The 22,282-nt window shown below is 43.3% G+C and overlaps 2 protein-coding genes and 1 pseudogene across 3 annotated transcripts; 2 read left to right on the top strand and 1 right to left on the bottom strand.

The window, feature by feature from the left end:
• Nucleotides 1–1,774: 1,774 nt before the first annotated feature.
• On the top strand, nucleotides 1,775–4,130 carry LOC308399843 (serine/threonine-protein kinase pim-2-like; the record flags this gene model as incomplete). Its single annotated transcript, XM_080887256.1, has 8 exons — nucleotides 1,775–1,835; nucleotides 2,228–2,464; nucleotides 2,839–2,933; nucleotides 3,072–3,119; nucleotides 3,204–3,422; nucleotides 3,512–3,692; nucleotides 3,779–3,949; nucleotides 4,039–4,130. 8 exons carry the CDS (start codon nucleotides 1,775–1,777, stop codon nucleotides 4,128–4,130), a joined length of 1,104 nt encoding a protein of 367 aa, XP_080743382.1.
• Nucleotides 4,131–8,726: 4,596 nt separating this feature from the next.
• On the bottom strand, nucleotides 8,727–16,571 carry LOC308399844 (annotated as a pseudogene). Its single transcript has 9 exons — nucleotides 15,993–16,571; nucleotides 15,372–15,459; nucleotides 15,152–15,270; nucleotides 11,512–11,610; nucleotides 11,240–11,377; nucleotides 10,841–11,044; nucleotides 10,071–10,178; nucleotides 9,677–9,843; nucleotides 8,727–8,994 (listed from the first exon to the last, which is right to left on the bottom strand). The product of its transcript is annotated as an uncharacterized misc_RNA (transcript).
• Nucleotides 16,572–19,352: 2,781 nt separating this feature from the next.
• LOC308399845 (serine/threonine-protein kinase pim-2-like) lies at nucleotides 19,353–21,708 on the top strand (the record flags this gene model as incomplete). Its single annotated transcript, XM_080887257.1, has 8 exons — nucleotides 19,353–19,413; nucleotides 19,806–20,042; nucleotides 20,417–20,511; nucleotides 20,650–20,697; nucleotides 20,782–21,000; nucleotides 21,090–21,270; nucleotides 21,357–21,527; nucleotides 21,617–21,708. 8 exons carry the CDS (start codon nucleotides 19,353–19,355, stop codon nucleotides 21,706–21,708), a joined length of 1,104 nt encoding a protein of 367 aa, XP_080743383.1.
• Nucleotides 21,709–22,282: the final 574 nt, after the last annotated feature.

The raw sequence follows: 22,282 nt of genomic DNA on the forward strand, positions 1-22,282 counted from the left end.
TTATGATCCCCCTTGTCTTCTTTATTTCTGTTCCTTGTTTTTCATTCTTTTTTTTTTATTGTTATTTATTTTTGTATTGGTTATTCATCTTTTTATATTATTATTATGTAGATGTGTGAATATGGATGTGTAGGTATGCATGTGTATATGCATATATATGTATATATATGTATTTATATGTATGTGTATGTGTATATGAGTGTGTGTGTGTGTGTGTGTGTGTGTGTGTGTATGTATGTATGTTTACTTTCAGTTATTGTCGATTTCATTGTGGTGTACAGGAGATGTGATTCTGTTCTGATTGATTTAATATGTCGCTTGTCTCTTTGAGATTGTCATTGTTATTGTTCTAAATAAAGTTCATTTAAAAAACAAAACAAAACAAAAAACCTCACAGGGAGACGCCATGTTGTTTATACGGAGTTTATTCTCGTCTTCTTCCGGTTGACGTTCAGGCTCTCTCACGGTGCAGCGCCACCTCAGGTCAAATTATGTCATGCTCTAATGTATCGTGTTTTTCTTTTCTGTGCTTTAATTTGTCTACAAAGTGAAAATAACCATAAGAGCTTTTAAGTATACACAGACATGCGCTTCTTAAATTTAGCTTAATTGGCTCCACAGGTAGGAAGTAAAAAAGTAAAAAAAAAACTTCCTTGCTGTACTTAATTTTTACTCCCTACATTTTTAAACAAATATCTGTAGTTTCCACTCCGTATTTTTGACAGAGAGGAGGGCTGGGTAGCCGTAGTTTTTGTTGACCGCTGCGCTGCACAACATGTTTCGCTTTGTTACATTAGAGCCTGTGATGTTTTAAGAGTCTGAATCAGGAGCTGATGACATTACTCTGTAAACTCTCAAAGCACTTTAATAAACAAGCAAACAATTCCACCTCTTGCATTATTGCGTAAAGTTGACAGCGTGTCAGGCAAATAGGCAGGCTCCATCCCTGGCCTCTAGCGACTGTGGAAGTCGCTACAGTAATGTTTGCATCAGTCTATCAGATGAATCCCCTCCAAGTCCAATATTTACATCAGTTACAGTGATAATGCTTGGTGTCTACTTTCAGCCACCGCAGTAGAATGCCAGGAATGAATCTCATTGAAATTGTAGTTGCATTTGCTATTTAATTTAATTGTCATGGATGATACACAGACAACCCAACAGCAAACAGAGGAAAACAATGGGCCACGTGGGACACAGGGGCAAGGCAAAGTAACAGAAACCTAAAGCCTAAGAATATAACACAAGAAGAAAACAATAAAGAGAACCAAAAACATACATAAGAATAATCAATGAATATAAATGAACAAACACAAAACACTGGGTCACAGACTCAGTACCATGACAGTTAAATGTACATAATAAATACTTTAAATCAGATGACAATGTAGCTGACACTGTGTTTATTAGTGTGTGGTCAACCACAAATCTTCATACTGTCATCCATAGATGAGGTCTTTATACAAATGATGAAAGATAATGAAAGAAACTGTTTAATTGATATGAAATGATTGAATTATATGAAATATTATGGCTTTGTCTGCCAGAGTGTTTTTCTGTAAACTACTTTGAACTACTGGCAGTCAGTGAAGTCACTGAAAGGCAAGATTCTATGTTGTGTTGCCGTAGTTTCCAGAGTTTACTTATAAAGCTCACTTACAGAATTCAGTTAGAAAAGTCAAGCATTTGAAAGGTGCACATTTGAAGAAGTATTAACTCAATATTAACTCATTACGGTTTACATTTTCGATTTTAAAGGGTCTCCGAAATTACAATGAAAAAGGAAACAAGAAAAATTACCACTCCGGCCGATAAGAAAGATTCAGGAGATCAAGGTAAGTAAAATAATAAAATAAGAACCTGGTAAAATCCAAATCCTAGAAATGTTGACACTGTGTGAATCATTTTTGAAGCAATTGAATCATATGTTTGATTGAAAATAGCTTTAATACAAGATGTCTAATCAAAGGAAGGTTACCGGTCTTTTGGTAAAATAATGTAATAAGTTTATTCTTGGACTCAACAGTAAAAACAGACCAACAAGTGTCATCAAGATCTAAGACTTAGTAAACCTAGTATCAATTCGCACTGGTCAGTTTTTTTAATCCCAAGAATAAACTTGTGATCATTTAAGCAAAAGCAATTTCAAATTCTTTGCCATCAAACTGCTTCCAGTCCTGATGTCGGGGACTCTTTTTCACCACTGTGTTGTTGTCGTCGTTTATAGATTGTAAGAGCAGGACTGCTAAAAGAAAGGCCAGTCCTGAAAAGAAGACCCCAATAAAAAGGAGGAGGGTCGCTGAGCAGGCTGGTCCTTCCACCAGCTCAGATGTGGTCAAAGGAGTGAAGCGCAAGGTTGTGCAAGATGAAGAGGGCACAACAAAGAAAGCAAAGAAGGCTAAACTTCTCGACCATACGAGCGGTGACAAGGAGCAAGCATCCTCCTCGTTGGACTCTGGTAAAGGTAGGCTAATTAGTTGAATAAGGGGGTAGATTAAGTGTGGTTGCTAGGTTTAAGATATTGGTGTTTAGTGTTTGTGTCTATCATCCAGTGAGCTGATGTGCTTTTGGTGTTTTCCACATCTCCAGACTTGAACAACAAACAGGAGTGCACAAAAAATGGCAAAAGAAAGGCCACGGGAGACAACAGAGAGTCACCCAAGAAAAAAAAAAGGAATGTGGACCAGGGCAAAAAATCAGTGGCAGACCAAAAACGTAAGTAGCAAGCAGCTTGGGTTTTATATTCAGGGGAAGGGCAGAAGGAACATTTAGGCTACAGAGGAGAGTAATTTGTGTCACAGCTGTAATAAAACAAGATTTGCTGTTTTGTCTGTTCAGGTGAATTCCAAGCCAGATATGTGGAGGAGCACCAGCTCGGAGAAGGAGGCTGCGGAGCAGTGTTTTCTGGCTACCGGATAGAAGATCGTTTTCCAGTAAGTGTTCAGATGATGGTAGTAAGACAGGCAGTAACGCAGATAATGGATAATATCGTAAACTGAGACGTCTGCTGTGTTTCCACCTTTCATTATGTCATACTGAGGAAATGCTCACCAATGCTCTGTGTCTTCTAGGTTGCCATCAAACACATTCCCAAAAATAAAGTCTACTGCAAAGTGGCGGTAAGCGTCCAACACTTGAATTAGTTTTACATTACTGGATTGAATGCGGCGTTCCTCATCATCCACTTTGTTGTAATATTTCAGGATGAAAATGGGAAGATGCTCTCGGTGGAAGTGGCCATTATGCTTAAACTTGCAGGTGAAGCAGAAGGGTCAGTGGGAATATCAGCACCTGTGTCCTTGCTGGAGTGGTTCGACTTTGGCAAAGAGCTGATCCTGGTGCTGGAGAGACCTGTCCCTGCTGTGGACCTGCAAAAATACAAAGCAGAAAATGGAAGAGCTTTACCAGAGGACAAGGCCAAGGTAGGTTGACTGGGAGAGCCTTAGACTGTACAGCATTCAATCAAGGCAGAAAAGCATTAACTCATTATTGTGTTTTTCATCTTTTCCAGGTCATTCTGAAGCAACTAGTTGATGCTGTAAAGGAACTTGAGGAGAAACACATCTTTCATCGGGACATCAAGGGACAAAACATTCTGATTGAGACCGGCTCAGATGTGCCTCGAGTTCGCATCATTGACTTTGGACTGAGCTGCTTTGTTAAACAGCGATCTCTGTATCGCATCTTCTATGGTAACATATTCTGCTCCTGCTTTTCACAGATGTAACAATTTGTGTCTTTTGTTTTAGAAGAAATTGCAATTGTGTCTGTTTGTTAGGCACTCCTCTTCACATCCCTCCCGAGTGGTACATTAGGAGCTGCTACAGGTGTGGACCCACCACGGTGTGGCAAATGGGAGTGGTGTTGTATGAAGCGCTTCATGCACGATACTTTAGTACCGCGAGGTTCCTCACAAAGCAACTGAGCATCAAAAAGCGTCTGTCCACAGGTAAGAAAACTTCACACTTCCACATTCACTGATGCCTTGGATCACTAGAACTATCATCTTCATCTTTTTGATCTTTTCTTTCTTTCAAGAATGCCGGAATTTCTTGGACGCATGTTTAGCTATAGTCCCGGAGAAGCGCCCAACACTGGAGGAGCTCCAGCTTCACCCCTGGCTAAGATAACACACACAAACACACAATTCACACCTTATCATGTAAGTGTGATACATTGTAGTAACTTCCTTTCTTTTTTCTGTTGGACAGGAATAGATAGAGTGGGTCAATCTTAAAAAATAAATAAATAAAAATTTAGCTTTTTCGGAGTTCCTGTAACCCCCCCAGCCATCCCAGGAAAGGGGATCTCTCTTTGAATGGGCTTTCCCGAGGTTTCTTCCCATCGATCTGGCCCCCTGGGGAGTTTTTCCTCGTCTTCATAGAGAGCTTGGGCTGGGTCAGGAGCTCCATCAAAACTGTCTTTATTTGATGACATTAAAGTCATCAAATAAAGATGTGTTTTACTTAAAGTAAAATTTGATCAAAATAAAACTTGTTTAATTCATCTTTGCTGAAGATTCTCCTTCATTACTATTTTGTTTTGTTTTTGGTTGGGTTTTGTCCTCTGAGTTGAGCCTTTGGTTGCAGTTTATTGAAGAATTTCCTCTAAAGTAGCTGTTGATAAAGATTTAAGGTCCTGTTTATATACAGAAATATGCTTTAGTTCATGTTTTTTTACATGTCTGCCTCAGTGGATCAGTAGAAGATCTGGCACAGGAAACTAGATGATGAAAAAAGGTTACGAATACACATATATATCTATATAGATACAGATATACTCATGGTGGGTTCACGCCCTCGGCCCACGCCCCTCTGAGGAGGAAACACCTGGGCCTCATCAGTGCAGCCAGCATTTAAGCCAGGGAGTGGCTTCTACTCATCGCTGGATCGTTGTGTGTGACTCGCGTCAGTGCAGCCCGGCTCTCAGCAAGTTCTCATTTGCTTCCCTGTGCAAAACCTCTAACGTGTGTTTCCTTCTGTACATAGATCCCCTGGACCCGACTCTGCATTCCCCGAGCGGATTCCCTTTTTGTGTGAGTGTTTGGAGAGAGAGTCAGAAGAGGAGCAAGTGTCTTTTCCCTACCTGGATTTCCCCGGAGCCTTTTCCCTGTCACCGCTTTGTATATAGCACTATCCCCTGCACTGTTTGTATATACACCTGGTGGAACTGTAATAAATACTGACTGTGCCTCTGAGTCCTGCATGTGAGTCCTCAAGCGAACCGTGACACCCACACAGATGAGAGCTTAGCAGTGAAGCTCTCTCTTAAAATTTGAGTTATAAAGTCAGAAGTTATCACTGACAGAGATCCATGTTCTTTTAACATAAGAAAGAATATTTGCTGAAATTGACATTAATCCAAGCCCTTAAAACGCCATTTTGGATTAAGCATTTCCTTTTAGAAAAGTCTTCAATGAGCAGGAAGCTCCAGTACTGAAAAAAGAAGCCAACATCAACTGCTAAACGTGCTAAAAGTAAGTAAGTCCCTGTAGACTCCTATGATCAAAACACATACAGTATAAAAGTTATAGGTTACAGATCTGAAAAGTAAAACAAATGTCAAAGTGCAAAAAGACTTATGGTCCCATAGAAGTCTATTCCATTTGCCTGGAATTAGGTGAACACCTTTGTGACAAATTTAATGGCTCAGTCATTTGTTTCATGTCATATTTAATAAAAGACTGACATGGTGGCATGTTGAATTGTCCATTTTGCACATATTTGGTCATTCTAAGCGTCAGAAGGGGAAAGATCATTCTGGGAATGCCTACTGGCGAAGGATGTGTGACTGACAAGTCCAGTGTGTGAAGTTTAACTACAGTCTAAGGAGCGTGGAAAGAAAAGCATCTGGACTTCTTTAAGTTTCTTGAAGATGTTTCACCTCTCATCTGAGAAGCTTCTTCAGTTCAGAATTTCTTCAGAGAACTGAAGAAGCTTCTTGAATGAGAGGTGAAACGCTCTTCAAGAAGCTTAAAGAAGTCCAGATGCTTTTCTTTCCAAGCTCCTTAGACTACGATGACCTGAACGACTGAGAACCTTAACAGACAGTTCTTCCCTTCATTCATCATGCCTGATTTCAAAACACCAAGATGGCAGTCGTGAAAACACTCATCTTGAGTCTTCATGGGACTACGGTGAGATCAGTTATGCCTCTTATGATGCTGTCCCAGACTTCAAAGCAGTATAAAACATGTTTGCATCCTGTAACAACTCCCACTTCCCTCATTACCTTCTGTGTATTTATAGTTTTGTATGACTTCTTATGTTCCTGTTAATAAAGACCTGCCTTTGAGTTCATCCCCGTGTGTCTAGAGCCGTGCATTTGGGTCCTCTCTTGCCTTCACACAGCCGCCGCACGACAGAACGACGCAACCACGAAATGGACCCAGCAGGCTCCGCCCGTGAGGGAGATATTCTCCGTGTACAGAGTCTGGTGCAACGAATAACCCGCGCCTCGGACTCACGGACAATTTCCGTCGGACTTAACGCCATAAAGGCAATAATCGAGGGAAACCCTTTCCTTCACCAGCTCACCTGCTATGAGGGCTTTATTGACGAACTGAGCCGAGCCAAGGAGGCATTACAAGCTCGTGAGCTGGCAGACAGTGTCTGTTCCCGGGATTCCACACCACAGCGACTGCAGACGGAGATCTCCGCCAGTCAGCCGCCGCAGCAGCAGCGAACTAAGCTCGCCGCGACGGCATCGCAGCAGCAGACGGGGCTCTCGGTATCGCAACAGCGGCTGCTAAAACGAGAGGGTTTTTTGGCGCTGCTGCCGCGGAGCCCTTCTCCATCCCCTCTCAGCTCTGACCGTCGCTCTCCCGCTGCTTTCCTAGCAGCGATGAGGTCGGATGATGAAGAGGAGACCGTCACCCCCGCATCATCACCGGTTTCCCCCGTCACCTCCGTTCCCTCATCAAGGAGGAGACGCCGTCGCCGGTCCTCTCCTCAGCCGGATTCCGGGACTACTGAGCAGCCGGCTGGGGTGAGTGACAAAGACACTCTTTCTGTTCACTCTGAGGCTAGTTCTCACTACTCTGAATGCAGGAATGCAAACTCTGTGACTCTTGCCGTAGGCTCTAAAGGCTCACGATCTGTAAATGTTGAATCCGAACCCGAACTTCTTATGAACCGTTGTACTGCCCGGAGGGTCAACTCAGAGACCGTTTCTCCTACGTTTGGACTCATATTTGAGAAAGATTATCCTTCGCTAGTGTTTCCTAGGTCTGAAAACTTGAAGTCAGCATTTCCTGAGTTAGAGACACCTGCTTCTGTGCCCTTTACCTGTGTGTCTGCTGAGAATGATTGTTTTGCAGTTAAGCTCACCACTGGGGCTTTAAAACCTGCCTCCTTAGATGTTAAAGCAGTAAAATCCAAGACTGTAAATGTTCCTGTGATAGCTCGACCCCAGCTCGTTACTTCTGAGCCATCACCCCAGGGGAAAGTCCATTCTGACGTATTTACTGATTCGAATGTTCTTGAGTCAGGGGGCTCTACACCCACCACTGTTTTCCCTAGGTTTACTGCTTCCAGCGATCCGGAGGTAAAAGACTTTGTTTCATCTGCCTCTCCGGTGCACAGACCTATGTTTACATCGGCTATTAACCCCTCCTCTGTCAGTATAAGCATGGTTAGCTCCGAAGAAAGAAGCTCTAAGACTGTTGGTGCATCAGCTGATCACATTTCTCTAGAGTCTGTAAACACTGAAGGTGGTGCATTAGTGCCTGTAAGCTACAGCTTTAGCACACTTAACGCTATGAAGTCAGAGCGCTGTTCCTCATCCGCTCACTCAGGGCAGGGAATTGATCTCTTGCAGACTGTTCTTTCTAGGCCCGCCTCCCAGGCCCCTTGCGTTCTAGGGATAGCTGCGGCCCAGCACTCCCCTGCACCTATCTCAGTTCCCCAGGTGAGGGGGGCTGGCGCCCAGCTGGTCCCTGTTCCGGTTTCCGGGTCGACTGAGGCTCTGCTGGTCCCTGCACCCGTATCAGCTCCTCGGGTGGGGACAGCAGCCGCCCAGTCCCTGCCGAAATCTGTGCCAACCACTGAGGTGGGGCCCGCCAGGACCCAGCCGATCTCTGCACCTGTACCTGCTCCTCAGGTGGGAGCGACTGGTGTCCAGCAGGTGCCTGCACCTTTCATCCGCATTGTAGGCTCAGGGGACCCGACACCACCACCTGTCCAACATTCGCTCCCACAACCATCATTACACTCAGCTGCACAGGATGCTCCTCAGTCAGTCAGTCAGCCTTCTCCTCAGTGTACAGTCCAGCCTTCTCCCCAACCGCCATTACTACCACTAGTTCAGTTTGCTACCCAGTCTCCCTCAGTTCAATCTGTAGCTCTGCCTCCTGTGTCCCCGCTGGCTCTGTCTCCTGTGTCCCCCGCACCTCAGTCAGCTACCCCACCACAAGCTCAATTTTCACCTCTACCATCACTTCAGTCATCAGTTCAGTCTGCCACTCAGTCGCCCGTAGCTCCATCATCCACACCATCACCCGCTTCTCTTCCACCACAACCATCACGACACTCAGCCATTCAGGCTGCTGCTCAGTCAGTCATTCAACCTGTAGTCCTGTCATTAATGCACTCCTTAGCTGAACCATTAGCACAGTCACCGTTAACTCAGTCATCCACTCCACCGCCCACTCCACTGTCACCACAACCATTACTACAGCCATCAGTTTGGTCCCCTGTAGCAGTTTGGTCTTCTGGTCAGCTTAACATTCAGCCAGGGGTCCCGATACCCTCTGGCGCTACATCAGCTCCGGCTGGAAGCTCGGATGAGCCCATCCAGCACTCCGCGGCTTCCACGCTGCCACCTGCCTTGTCCGCTGGGGGTTCTGGAGAGCCCAGCCAGCCCTTCCTCGTCTCCGCTGGAGGGTTCGAGGGGCCCGGCCTCCGGTCCCGCTCTGTAGCCGCCGCCTTCCACACGGCCGGCCTCCGGATCTGTTCTGCCGCCGTTGCCGTCCGCAAGGGCTGTCTGGAGTCAGCCCTTGAGAGGGGGTATTGTCATGGTCCTGGGTCATTTTGACCCAGTGTTCTCAGTTTTCCTGTGGTTTTGTATTTTGTTCCTTATGTCCATTGGATTGTTTGGTTTGGTAGTTGGATTCCCCCTGTGTCCATGCTTTTATTGTGGTGTTTGTTCTGGTACCGTGTTCCCGTCCGTTGTGTTCTGTGTTCTCCTCATCCCCTCGTATTCATCCTTGTTCTCTGCCTCTCTCTCTGTGCTCATCTCTGTGTACTGTGTTGTGTTTAAGGTCCACATCTTGGTGTCAGTATTTTCAGTTTCGTGTCCTCCCTGCTCGGTCATGAGTAATTGTCTTCAGCTGTGTTCCCCGTGTGTTCCCACTTCCCTCATTACCTTCTGTGTATTTATGTCAGAGTGTCCCTTTGTTCTGTGTTGCGTCATCCTTCTAGGTTGTGTGCATTTCCCGTGTCTTCCCAGCGCCTCAGCTTTAGTTTCTCCCAGTATAGTTTTGTATGACTTCTTATGTTCCTGTTAATAAAGACCTGCCTTTGAGTTCATTCCCGTGTGTCTAGAGCCGTGCAATTGGGTCCTCTCTTGCCTTCACACAGCCGCCGCATGACAGTTAATACTTCTCATGGATATCTCAGATCTCCATCACAAATAAAATAATAAAGGGCCATAATAAGAGTTAGAAATCCATTGTTACCGCTCAAGCTCCAGTCTGGCCCTCTCCTCCTCCAGCCGAGCCTGGATCTCCATATTAAGGGCAACTTCCAGCTGCTGCTGTGTCAGCTCCAGCTCCCTGATCCTCTTCTTCTGTTGTTCAGCCTCCTTTTCCTTCACCTGCATCTCAGCCTGCATGCTGTCTTTTATCTATGCACACACACACAGCTACATAAACAGATGCACCAACAGAGCGGTATAAACTGACCTATTCCTGAATCACCTTTTCCTGGACTGTCATAACCATTTTTCCAAATCATTATAGGTGTGAATTTTATAATGACAGTCAACATTTTGCTGCAGTTCTCAAAGATCAAAGTCAAGGAGAAAAGACTCTGTACATAATTGGTGTCAAGTGGAAAACTTTTTTTTTTTACCATCTCAGCCTCTTTCAGCTGTCTTTCCAGTTCCATCTGCACCTCCCTCTGCTTCCTCCGCTCTCTCTCCTCTGCCTCCCTTCGGCGAGTTTCCAGTTCCCGAGCATGCTGTGAAACAGATGAAAGAGCCATTGTTTGGTTTGTGTTTTCACCTCTATCCAGCAGGTGACACTAGGCCATCAGCTTCGAGGTTCAACGTATTGTGCTTTCAGCGGTGCTCTTCTTGATAACTTGGTTGAAGTAAGTGGGTATTTGAGTTCATGTTGCTTTCCTTACAGCTGTAAGTAATCTGCTCATTCCGCTTTTGATCTTTGGCACCAACAAGTGATTTTTTTCCCAGAGAAGTGCTGCTCACAGGAGATTTCCTCTATTTCAGACCATTTTCTATAAACCGGTTAGATGGTTGTACAGTTTCTGAAATACTCAGACAAGCCTGTCCGACACAAACAACAATGCATGTTCAAAGTCATTTAAATCCCATTTGACCTTCAGCAGGTCATCTTATTAATGTATACATGCCTAAATGCACTGAGCTGCTGCCATGTGATAGGCTGATTAGGTATTTGACCTAATGAGCAGCTCAACAGGTGTATCTAACAAAAATGTGGCCAGTGAGTGTACATGGTACTTTTTAAATGGACAAAATGAACTGCACTGGCAGCTGCCCAGTGCCACTATGACTTAGTTAAATAATCACTACCATGGATAGTTTGGTGCATGATGTAATTAAATAAATATTACAAAAAAAGATTCTTATAGCCCTCACTTACCTTGATAATGTTTTCAATCTCTAAGTCCTGTTTGTCTTTCTCTTTTTCTGTCTTCTCTGTCTCATGGATAGTCGAGTCATCAGATTGGCTGCCCCTGCTGCTGCAGCTGCTGCGGGCGCTCCGGCTGCGTTCCCGCTGACTGTTTTCCCGCTGGATCCGTCTCTTCAGTTTGAGTTCATGGTGAAGGGAAGACTTTCCCTCACTCTGAAGACGGAGGGCAGTTTGAATGGCTGAATACCAGATGTAAAATCTTGGGTATACTTTCCATTTAACTTTCCGAGTCAGACTGAATAGGATGGGTTATCTTTTAAAAATGAGGACTGGTGTAGCTTTACAGAGTAATTGAATACATGTTTCGGAAAATATGTTAATCCCTTTTGGATAAAGTGGCTGACTGACCTCCACCTGCCGGAGCACCTCTCTGAGAGGTTCAGTAGCCGATGCCATCAGCTCAGTATGGAACGCACCACTGACTGGGAGAGTTTTGGTCCGCATGAACTTTAGGCGCCGAGAGTTTTCCTGGAGGAAATCCAGAGCCTGAGAAGTCAAAGAAGACAGCAGAAATGACAAGAGCAGCTCTAACAACTTTTTTGATGGTTGAGAGAAGACAGAAAAGAGAACACAATAGATTCACGGTATATTAAAGCAGCAAGAATATATGAATGCATTACCTGCTGGTGCCCTGCAATAACCCTGCCATCTGGAAAAAGCTAGTTGGCCACAGAGCACACAGGATTCTCCATCCCCAGACTCTTGCAGTGCTCTTTTGCCTGCAGACTAGGGCTGCCACAAACGATTATTTTGATAGTCGACTAGTCACCGATTATTTTTGCGATTAGTCGACTAATCAGACTATCCACTCTGCCATAGCTCGGCTACAGACTCAGCACCCGAGTGCCTTTATTGTGATCTCGGGTGACTTCAACCATGTATCACTGGACAATACACTACCAACATTCAAACAATATGTGGACTGTCCCACCAGGGGAGAGAAAACTTTAGACTTACTGTATGCTAACGTCAAGGATGCATACAGCTCCTCCTCCCTCCCCCCACTTGGTAGGTCAGATCATAACCTGATTCACCTCACCCCCCGCTATGTGCCAATTGTGAGGAGGGAACCTGTGACCACCAGGACTGTTAGGAGGTGGTCAGAGGAGGCAATAGCGGAACTACAGGGCTGTTTCGAGGTGACCGACTGGGAAACACTCTGTGAGCCTCACGCCGAGGACATCAATGGGCTTACTGAGTGTATCACAGGCTACATAACTTTCTGCACCGACTCCATTGTTCCAGCTCAGACTGTTCATTGTTACCCAAATAACAAGCCGTGGGTGACTAAGGACATCAAAGCCCTCCTCAACAACAAGAAGAGGGCTTTCAGAGGGGGCAACAAAGAGGAGGTGAGGAAGATCCAGGTGTTACTAAAGGACAAGATCAGAGAGGCTAAGGACAATTACAGGAGGAAGCTGGAGTGGAAACTCCAGCAGAACAGCATGAGAGAGGTGTGGAGGGGCATGAAGACCATCACTGGATTCAGGCCAACCAACAGCAGGGGAGCTGAGGGAGGTGAGAATAGAGCCGACGAGTTGAATCTGTTTTTCAATAGATTCGACACCACAGTGTCTGCTCCTACCCCCACAACCTCACCTGCAGTCAGCCTGGAATCCAGAACCACACCACTGTGCCAGCCTCTCTCTTCACATGTTGCCTCCTGTGAGATTCCTGACACCCCTCCCCCACCCATCACCTTCACTCAATACCAGGTTGAGATGCAAATGAGGAGACTTCACTCAGGCAAGTCTGCTGGACCAGACAGAGTGAGTCCCCTTGTCCTCAAGGCCTGTGCCCCCCAGCTGTGTGGAGTCTTTCATAAACTGTTTATGCTGAGTCTGAGTCTGCAGAGGGTCCCGGTGATGTGGAAGACATCATGCCTCGTCCCTGTACCAAAGACGCCTCGTCCCAGTGGCCCCCAGGATTACAGGCCCGTGGCACTGACCTCCCACATCATGAAGACCCTGGAAAGGCTCATCCTGGACCAGCTGCGACCCATAGTAAGACCACATCTGGATCCCCTTCAGTTCGCTTATCAGCCTCGTCTCGGAACAGAGGACGCCATCATCTACCTGCTCAATCGTGTCTACACCCATCTGGACCAGCCGGCGAGCACTGTGAGGGTCATGTTTTTTGACTTTTCCAGTGCTTTCAACACCATCAGGCCGACCCTCCTGGGTGATAAGTTAGCAGCGATGCAGGTGGATGCTTCTCTGGTGTCCTGGATTGTTGATTACCTGACAGGAAGACCACAATATGTACGTCTCCCACAGTGTGTGTCTGACAAGGTGATTAGCAACACAGTGGCACCACAGGGGACTGTCCTCTCCCCCTTCCTCTTCACCCTCTACACCACAGACTTCAGCCACTGCACAGAGACCTGCCATCTTCAGAAGTTTTCTGATGACTCTGCGGTGGTTGGATGCATCAGCAGGGATGATGAGACAGAGTACCGGGCTGTGGTCGACTCCTTTGTCACGTGGTGTGAGCAGAATCATCTGCAGCTCAACGTGGCAAAGACCAAGGAACTGATCGTGGACTTCAGGAAGACCAGGAAACACTTGACCCCTGTTTCAATCCAGGGGGTCAGTGTTGACATTGTGGAGGACTATAAATACCTTGGAGTACACATTGACAATAAACTGGACTGGGCTAAAAACACCACAGCACTTTACAGGAAGGGCCAGAGTCGTCTCTATTTTTTGAGGCGACTGAGGTCCTTCAACATCTGCCAGAAAATGCTGAGGATTTTCTATGAGTCTGTTGTGGCCAGTGCGATCCTCTATGCTGTTGCATGCTGGGGGAGCAGGCTGAGGGTCGCAGATGCCAACAGACTTAATAAACTGATCCGTAAGGCCAGCAGTGTTGTGGGGATGGAGCTGGACTCCCTCAAGGTGGTGTCGGAGAGGCGGATGCTGTCCAAGATAAAGACAATGTTGGATAACACCTCCCACCCACTCCATGACATGCTGGTCAGTCACAGGAGCTCGTTCAGTGAGAGACTGAGATTACCGAAAAGCACCACTGAACGACACAGGAAATCATTCCTGCCTGTGGCCATCTCCCTGTACAACGCATCCACTTAACACACTGTTTGCTGCTACAGCTACACCTGTTTCTTTTCCAACTATTTATTTATAAGTGACTTATGTATGTATGTATGTATATATATGTATATATTGTACTATTCTTAGTTAGCGTATTGTCTGTCTTGTCTTAATGTTGGTTTAAAATGGAGCACTGTAACAAAAAATAATTTCCCCCAGGGATCAATAAAGTATTCTGATTCTGATTCTGATTCATCATCCATTGGATGTAAAACGTTCAGCTTATTGCACCAGCAGCATCTGCTCTTATATAACTATCATTAGCTTACAGCTTTAAGTGTTTAAGGTATGTGCTAACTAAAAATAAAGACAAGATGATAGTTTATTAAATTTTAATGAAATTTGCAGATTGTTTCGGTGAAGTTTAATAAACTCCTTGCTATCTAAAATATAACAGGACACCGGAGAATATTCTCGAGCATCTCACACTTCTGATAATCAGCTGTCTGCTTGACGTTTATTCAGCTGTGTAAAAACTATAACTTTAATCTCAGCAAAACAGATTTACTCAGGAACAAATAAAATACTAAAATAAGCCAAACAATAACATTTTTAAGTTATCTAAGTGACTTATATATCATGTTTAACCTGAGCAGCGAAAGACAGCGGTGTGTTTGAAAACGATCTGCCGGGAGTCCGGTGTTCTCACGGCTCTAGTGAGCCTTGCCCCGGCTAGCTATCGAGCTAGTGGGTAACAGACGTCTCCGAAAACATCGGAGCGCTTTTGAAAATATGTGGTGTCTTGATAAACTGAGCAGATATTTGAGGTTTACACAGCTACATTCTCGCCTGAAAATATGTTAAACGTTTATTTTGTGACCCAGAAAGAATAATAAGAGTAATATTAAAACTAACTAGCTGCCGCCATTGTTGGAAACTGAGCTAGGCCGCGCTATGAATTCTGGGACACCGCTTCTTCTTCTTCTTCTTCTTCTTCTTCTTCTTCGGGGTTTAACGGCTGGCATCCTTGTATATGCAGTGCTGCCATCTTCTGTTTCAGTCCGTTATTACACTCTTAAATCCTACTACTTATTCCTGCGTCTTTTGTGATCTTACAAAGCTTCAAACGCCGCCTCGACTATTAAATCAGTCGTCGACGATTTTGATAGTCGACGTAATCGTGACTAGTCGACTAATCGTGGCAGCCCTGCTGCAGACAGGCATAATTATACTGAGCCTGAGGTCTACCAGTGACTGACAGCATCCCACTGGGAACCAGTTCTGAGGCCTTCTGCATAGTCTCCGCTCGCACCTTCACTGCATACAAAGCTAGAAGATGCATAAGGAGTAAATACAGAATATTAACCAAAGTTGTGATTAAAACACCTTTTACAAGTGCACAAAAAAACCCAAAAAAGAAATCTTTCTACCTTCTGCAAAGTTCATCGCCCCAGAAAAGACAAGAGCAGCAAATTCTCCGACACTGAAACCTGCAGCAGCGACACACATCTCAATGGCCTGTGTACAGCAGGAAACAAGTCAAAAAAAAAAATAAAATAAAAATGTAACAGCCTCCCGATTATGACCGATATATCATTTATGTCACTGATACATCCGTAACTGAAATTAACTCAGAACAATTTGTTTATTTTTTTAAATGGTCATTCAGAATCAGAAGATTATTTACGGTGATGTTTTTGGTGGGAGTGAAACAACAATCTACTGATAAAAACAATAAAAACAAGATGTGATAATAAGAAATAACCACTGTTGGAAGCCTTATTTACTCTACCGCCTTAATCAGGTGCAGTAATTAAAGTTGAAATGAGAAACTTTGCATTTGAAAGATGCTCTTCTACTGGGCACTCAAAATGCTTTCTTACAACAAGCATCATTCATCCACACCTTCATACATAATGTGCGCACATTTTAAATATAAATTAATATTACTGTAGCAGTATTTAAAAAAAAAAAAAAGATAAAATGGCCACATTTAAGAAGGCAGGACCTGCAGTTATTGTCCTTTTTCCAGACATTTATCTGGCACTTACTTTGGGGTTTTCTTGGTTGAGTCTCTCCACAGCAGCCAGGGAGGTGACAAACACCGCCGGCTGACAGTGAACCGTTTTCTGCAGCTCGTCCTCGGGGCCCTCCAGACACAGAGACAGCAGGTCGTAACCCAGGATCTTCTGGGCTACGGTGAACATTTCTTTAACGTTGGGGTATTTTAAAAGTCCTCTGCCCATGCCCACAAACTGGCTGCCCTGACCGGGGAAGAGGAGCACGGAGCAGCCGCTGGGGTCTTTTTTGGGTCTCCGCTGAGGCGCCGCGGCTGGCTCGCTGTTCGGGGGAGAAGCGGGAACTTCAGCCGGAGAAGGGTAATCTCCAGCCGTGGAACCGGGCTTGTTGGTGGACAGCGTCCTGCTCAGAGAGACCAGCGACCTGACCTTCCCTCTGGAAGATGCTGCCATCCTGACTGCCACTGATGCCAACATGAGCTGTTCCTCATCCAACGACGTGTCTGCGGATGAAATAAGACGCACAGCCCGCCCGGACAAACTGTAATCACCGAAAGAGTCAACTTTGCTTGAACTCAACTCTGACATCTGCTCGGCATGACACCTCACAGGGAGACGAAAAGAATATTCAGAATACAATTGACAAATGCAAAAAAAACCTCTAAACCATTGACTACAGAGAGATTTAACGTTGTTCGGCAGGATAATGTTGACCAAGGTTGAATCTTTGTCCAGATTAATCTATCCAGCTTATTCCCTAGCCATCCCACCAAGAATTATAAAAGACATAAATAAGGCGAATTTTAATTTCATATGGAAAAATAAACATCATTATATTAGTAACAGGGACTTGATAAAAGATTATGAAGAGGGGGGTTTAAAAGCAATCGATTTTGAAATAATGAATGGCATTTTAAAGATTAATTGGCTACGATCTTTCTTGAAAAATGATAATGAGATGTGGTTCTTGATGCCATCTCTTATTTTCAACAAAGTTGGGGGGATCCTTTTAGTATGTGATTTTGACATTTCTAAACTACCCATAAAACTTTCCAAATTTCATCAACAAGTTTTGTTAAATTGTAAATTAATGTTTAAACATAACTTTAGTCCCCACAATGTTCCATTGTGGAATAATAGGGTGATATTGAATCGGGGGAAATCTATGTTTGTGGACGAATGGATGACAAAACAAATTTGGTCTGTGACACATATAATGGATGAAAATGGAGATATACTTGAATTAAACAGGCTTAATGAGAAATATGACATGAGTTGCTCGTTCGAGCTCTATAAAAAGGTTTCACAGAATATCCCAACAGTCCTTGTAAATACAATAAAGAACAATTTTTCAAATATACAGACTACAAATTTACATAAAGTTAAACTAGATGGTCTTGACTTGGTTAATGGAAAATGCAATAATCCATTTTTGAGGAGGTATTTGGTTAACACCTTATATCCAGGTAGGACAAAATTCTCCCTGTTCCATAAATCTCTTAAGCTAATAAATAAGCCCCAAGCAATCAAATTGCATAGATTTTTAGAAGAGTTTGATTTTTCTTAGCCCCTTATTTAAGTTATGTGTCTTGTTTATGGAACCTCACTTTTAGAGATTTTATGATCCCCCTTGTCTTCTTTATTTCTGTTCCTTGTTTTTCATTCTTTTTTTTTATTGTTATTTATTTTTGTATTGGTTATTCATCTTTTTATATTATTATTATGTAGATGTGTGAATATGGATGTGTATGTATGCATGTGTATATGCATATATATGTATATATATGTATATATATGTATGTGTATGTGTATATATGTGTGTGTGTGTGTGTGTGTGTGTGTGTGTGTGTATGTATGTATGTTTACTTTCAGTTATTGTCGATTTCATTGTGGTGTACAGGAGATGTGATTCTGTTCTGATTGATTTAATATGTCGCTTGTCTCTTTGAGATTGTCATTGTTATTGTTCTAAATAAAGTTCATTTAAAAAACAAAACAAAACAAAAAACCTCACAGGGAGACGCCATGTTGTTTATACGGAGTTTATTCTCGTCTTCTTCCGGTTGACGTTCAGGCTCTCTCACGGTGCAGCGCCACCTCAGGTCAAATTATGTCATGCTCTAATGTATCGTGTTTTTCTTTTCTGTGCTTTAATTTGTCTACAAAGTGAAAATAACCATAAGAGCTTTTAAGTATACACAGACATGCGCTTCTTAAATTTAGCTTAATTGGCTCCACAGGTAGGAAGTAAAAAAGTAAAAAAAAAAAACTTCCTTGCTGTACTTAATTTTTACTCCCTACATTTTTAAACAAATATCTGTAGTTTCCACTCCGTATTTTTGACAGAGAGGAGGGCTGGGTAGCCGTAGTTTTTGTTGACCGCTGCGCTGCACAACATGTTTCGCTTTGTTACATTAGAGCCTGTGATGTTTTAAGAGTCTGAATCAGGAGCTGATGACATTACTCTGTAAACTCTCAAAGCACTTTAATAAACAAGCAAACAATTCCACCTCTTGCATTATTGCGTAAAGTTGACAGCGTGTCAGGCAAATAGGCAGGCTCCATCCCTGGCCTCTAGCGACTGTGGAAGTCGCTACAGTAATGTTTGCATCAGTCTATCAGATGAATCCCCTCCAAGTCCAATATTTACATCAGTTACAGTGATAATGCTTGGTGTCTACTTTCAGCCACCGCAGTAGAATGCCAGGAATGAATCTCATTGAAATTGTAGTTGCATTTGCTATTTAATTTAATTGTCATGGATGATACACAGACAACCCAACAGCAAACAGAGGAAAACAATGGGCCACGTGGGACACAGGGGCAAGGCAAAGTAACAGAAACCTAAAGCCTAAGAATATAACACAAGAAGAAAACAATAAAGAGAACCAAAAACATACATAAGAATAATCAATGAATATAAATGAACAAACACAAAACACTGGGTCACAGACTCAGTACCATGACAGTTAAATGTACATAATAAATACTTTAAATCAGATGACAATGTAGCTGACACTGTGTTTATTAGTGTGTGGTCAACCACAAATCTTCATACTGTCATCCATAGATGAGGTCTTTATACAAATGATGAAAGATAATGAAAGAAACTGTTTAATTGATATGAAATGATTGAATTATATGAAATATTATGGCTTTGTCTGCCAGTGTTTTTCTGTAAACTACTTTGAACTACTGGCAGTCAGTGAAGTCACTGAAAGGCAAGATTCTATGTTGTGTTGCCGTAGTTTCCAGAGTTTACTTATAAAGCTCACTTACAGAATTCAGTTAGAAAAGTCAAGCATTTGAAAGGTGCACATTTGAAGGAATATTAACTCAATATTAACTCATTACGGTTTACATTTTCGATTTTAAAGGGTCTCCGAAATTACAATGAAAAAGGAAACAAGAAAAATTACCACTCCGGCCGATAAGAAAGATTCAGGAGATCAAGGTAAGTAAAATAATAAAATAAGAACCTGGTAAAATCCAAATCCTAGAAATGTTGACACTGTGTGAATCATTTTTGAAGCAATTGAATCATATGTTTGATTGAAAATAGCTTTAATACAAGATGTCTAATCAAAGGAAGGTTACCGGTCTTTTGGTAAAATAATGTAATAAGTTTATTCTTGGACTCAACAGTAAAAACAGACCAACAAGTGTCATCAAGATCTAAGACTTAGTAAACCTAGTATCAATTCGCACTGGTCAGTTTTTTTAATCCCAAGAATAAACTTGTGATCATTTAAGCAAAAGCAATTTCAAATTCTTTGCCATCAAACTGCTTCCAGTCCTGATGTCGGGGACTCTTTTTCACCACTGTGTTGTTGTCGTCGTTTATAGATTGTAAGAGCAGGACTGCTAAAAGAAAGGCCAGTCCTGAAAAGAAGACCCCAATAAAAAGGAGGAGGGTCGCTGAGCAGGCTGGTCCTTCCACCAGCTCAGATGTGGTCAAAGGAGTGAAGCGCAAGGTTGTGCAAGATGAAGAGGGCACAACAAAGAAAGCAAAGAAGGCTAAACTTCTCGACCATACGAGCGGTGACAAGGAGCAAGCATCCTCCTCGTTGGACTCTGGTAAAGGTAGGCTAATTAGTTGAATAAGGGGGTAGATTAAGTGTGGTTGCTAGGTTTAAGATATTGGTGTTTAGTGTTTGTGTCTATCATCCAGTGAGCTGATGTGCTTTTGGTGTTTTCCACATCTCCAGACTTGAACAACAAACAGGAGTGCACAAAAAATGGCAAAAGAAAGGCCACGGGAGACAACAGAGAGTCACCCAAGCAAAAAAAAAGGAATGTGGACCAGGACAAAAAATCAGTAGCAGACCAAAAACGTAAGTAGCAAGCAGCTTGGGTTTTATATTCAGGGGAAGGGCAGAAGGAACATTTAGGCTACAGAGGAGAGTAATTTGTGTCACAGCTGTAATAAAACAAGATTTGCTGTTTTGTCTGTTCAGGTGAATTCCAAGCCAGATATGTGGAGGAGCACCAGCTCGGAGAAGGAGGCTGCGGAGCAGTGTTTTCTGGCTACCGGATAGAAGATCGTTTTCCAGTAAGTGTTCAGATGATGGTAGTAAGACAGGCAGTAACGCAGATAATGGATAATATCGTAAACTGAGACGTCTGCTGTGTTTCCACCTTTCATTATGTCATACTGAGGAAATGCTCACCAATGCTCTGTGTCTTCTAGGTTGCCATCAAACACATTCCCAAAAATAAAGTCTACTGCAAAGTGGCGGTAAGCGTCCAACACTTGAATTAGTTTTACATTACTGGATTGAATGCGGCGTTCCTCATCATCCACTTTGTTGTAATATTTCAGGATGAAAATGGGAAGATGCTCTCGGTGGAAGTGGCCATTATGCTTAAACTTGCAGGTGAAGCAGAAGGGTCAGTGGGAATATCAGCACCTGTGTCCTTGCTGGAGTGGTTCGACTTTGGCAAAGAGCTGATCCTGGTGCTGGAGAGACCTGTCCCTGCTGTGGACCTGCAAAAATACAAAGCAGAAAATGGAAGAGCTTTACCAGAGGACAAGGCCAAGGTAGGTTGACTGGGAGAGCCTTAGACTGTACAGCATTCAATCAAGGCAGAAAAGCATTAACTCATTATTGTGTTTTTCATCTTTTCCAGGTCATTCTGAAGCAACTAGTTGATGCTGTAAAGGAACTTGAGGAGAAACACATCTTTCATCGGGACATCAAGGGACAAAACATTCTGATTGAGACCGGCTCAGATGTGCCTCGAGTTCGCATCATTGACTTTGGACTGAGCTGCTTTGTTAAACAGCGATCTCTGTATCGCATCTTCTATGGTAACATATTCTGCTCCTGCTTTTCACAGATGTAACAATTTGTGTCTTTTGTTTTAGAAGAAATTGCAATTGTGTCTGTTTGTTAGGCACTCCTCTTCACATCCCTCCCGAGTGGTACATTAGGAGCTGCTACAGGTGTGGACCCACCACGGTGTGGCAAATGGGAGTGGTGTTGTATGAAGCGCTTCATGCACGATACTTTAGTACCGCGAGGTTCCTCACAAAGCAACTGAGCATCAAAAAGCGTCTGTCCACAGGTAAGAAAACTTCACACTTCCACATTCACTGATGCCTTGGATCACTAGAACTATCATCTTCATCTTTTTGATCTTTTCTTTCTTTCAAGAATGCCGGAATTTCTTGGACGCATGTTTAGCTATAGTCCCGGAGAAGCGCCCAACACTGGAGGAGCTCCAGCTTCACCCCTGGCTAAGATAACACACACAAACACACAATTCACACCTTATCATGTAAGTGTGATACATTGTAGTAACTTCCTTTCTTTTTTCTGTTGGACAGGAATAGATAGAGTGGGTCAATCTTAAAAAATAAATAAATAAAAATTTAGCTTTTTCGGAGTTCCTGTAACCCCCCCAGCCATCCCAGGAAAGGGGATCTCTCTTTGAATGGGCTTTCCCGAGGTTTCTTCCCATCGATCTGGCCCCCTGGGGAGTTTTTCCTCGTCTTCATAGAGAGCTTGGGCTGGGTCAGGAGCTCCATCAAAACTGTCTTTATTTGATGACATTAAAGTCATCAAATAAAGATGTGTTTTACTTAAAGTAAAATTTGATCAAAATAAAACTTGTTTAATTCATCTTTGCTGAAGATTCTCCTTCATTACTATTTTGTTTTGTTTTTTTTACCCATGGTGCATTTTGACAAATAAGAAAACTGAATCAGGTTAAAGTGTGCACAAAGACAGTCACACTGCAAATGATCTGAAGACTTGCATCTGTTGCTCTAACCCCCAACTAGTTTAGACAGATTTCCTGGTTCTACCAGAGGTTTTTTC

Source organism: Rhamphochromis sp. 'chilingali' (assembly GCF_963969265.1).
Source record: "Rhamphochromis sp. 'chilingali' genome assembly, chromosome: 7".
In the NCBI taxonomy this organism is placed as follows: domain Eukaryota; kingdom Metazoa; phylum Chordata; class Actinopteri; order Cichliformes; family Cichlidae; genus Rhamphochromis; species Rhamphochromis sp. 'chilingali'.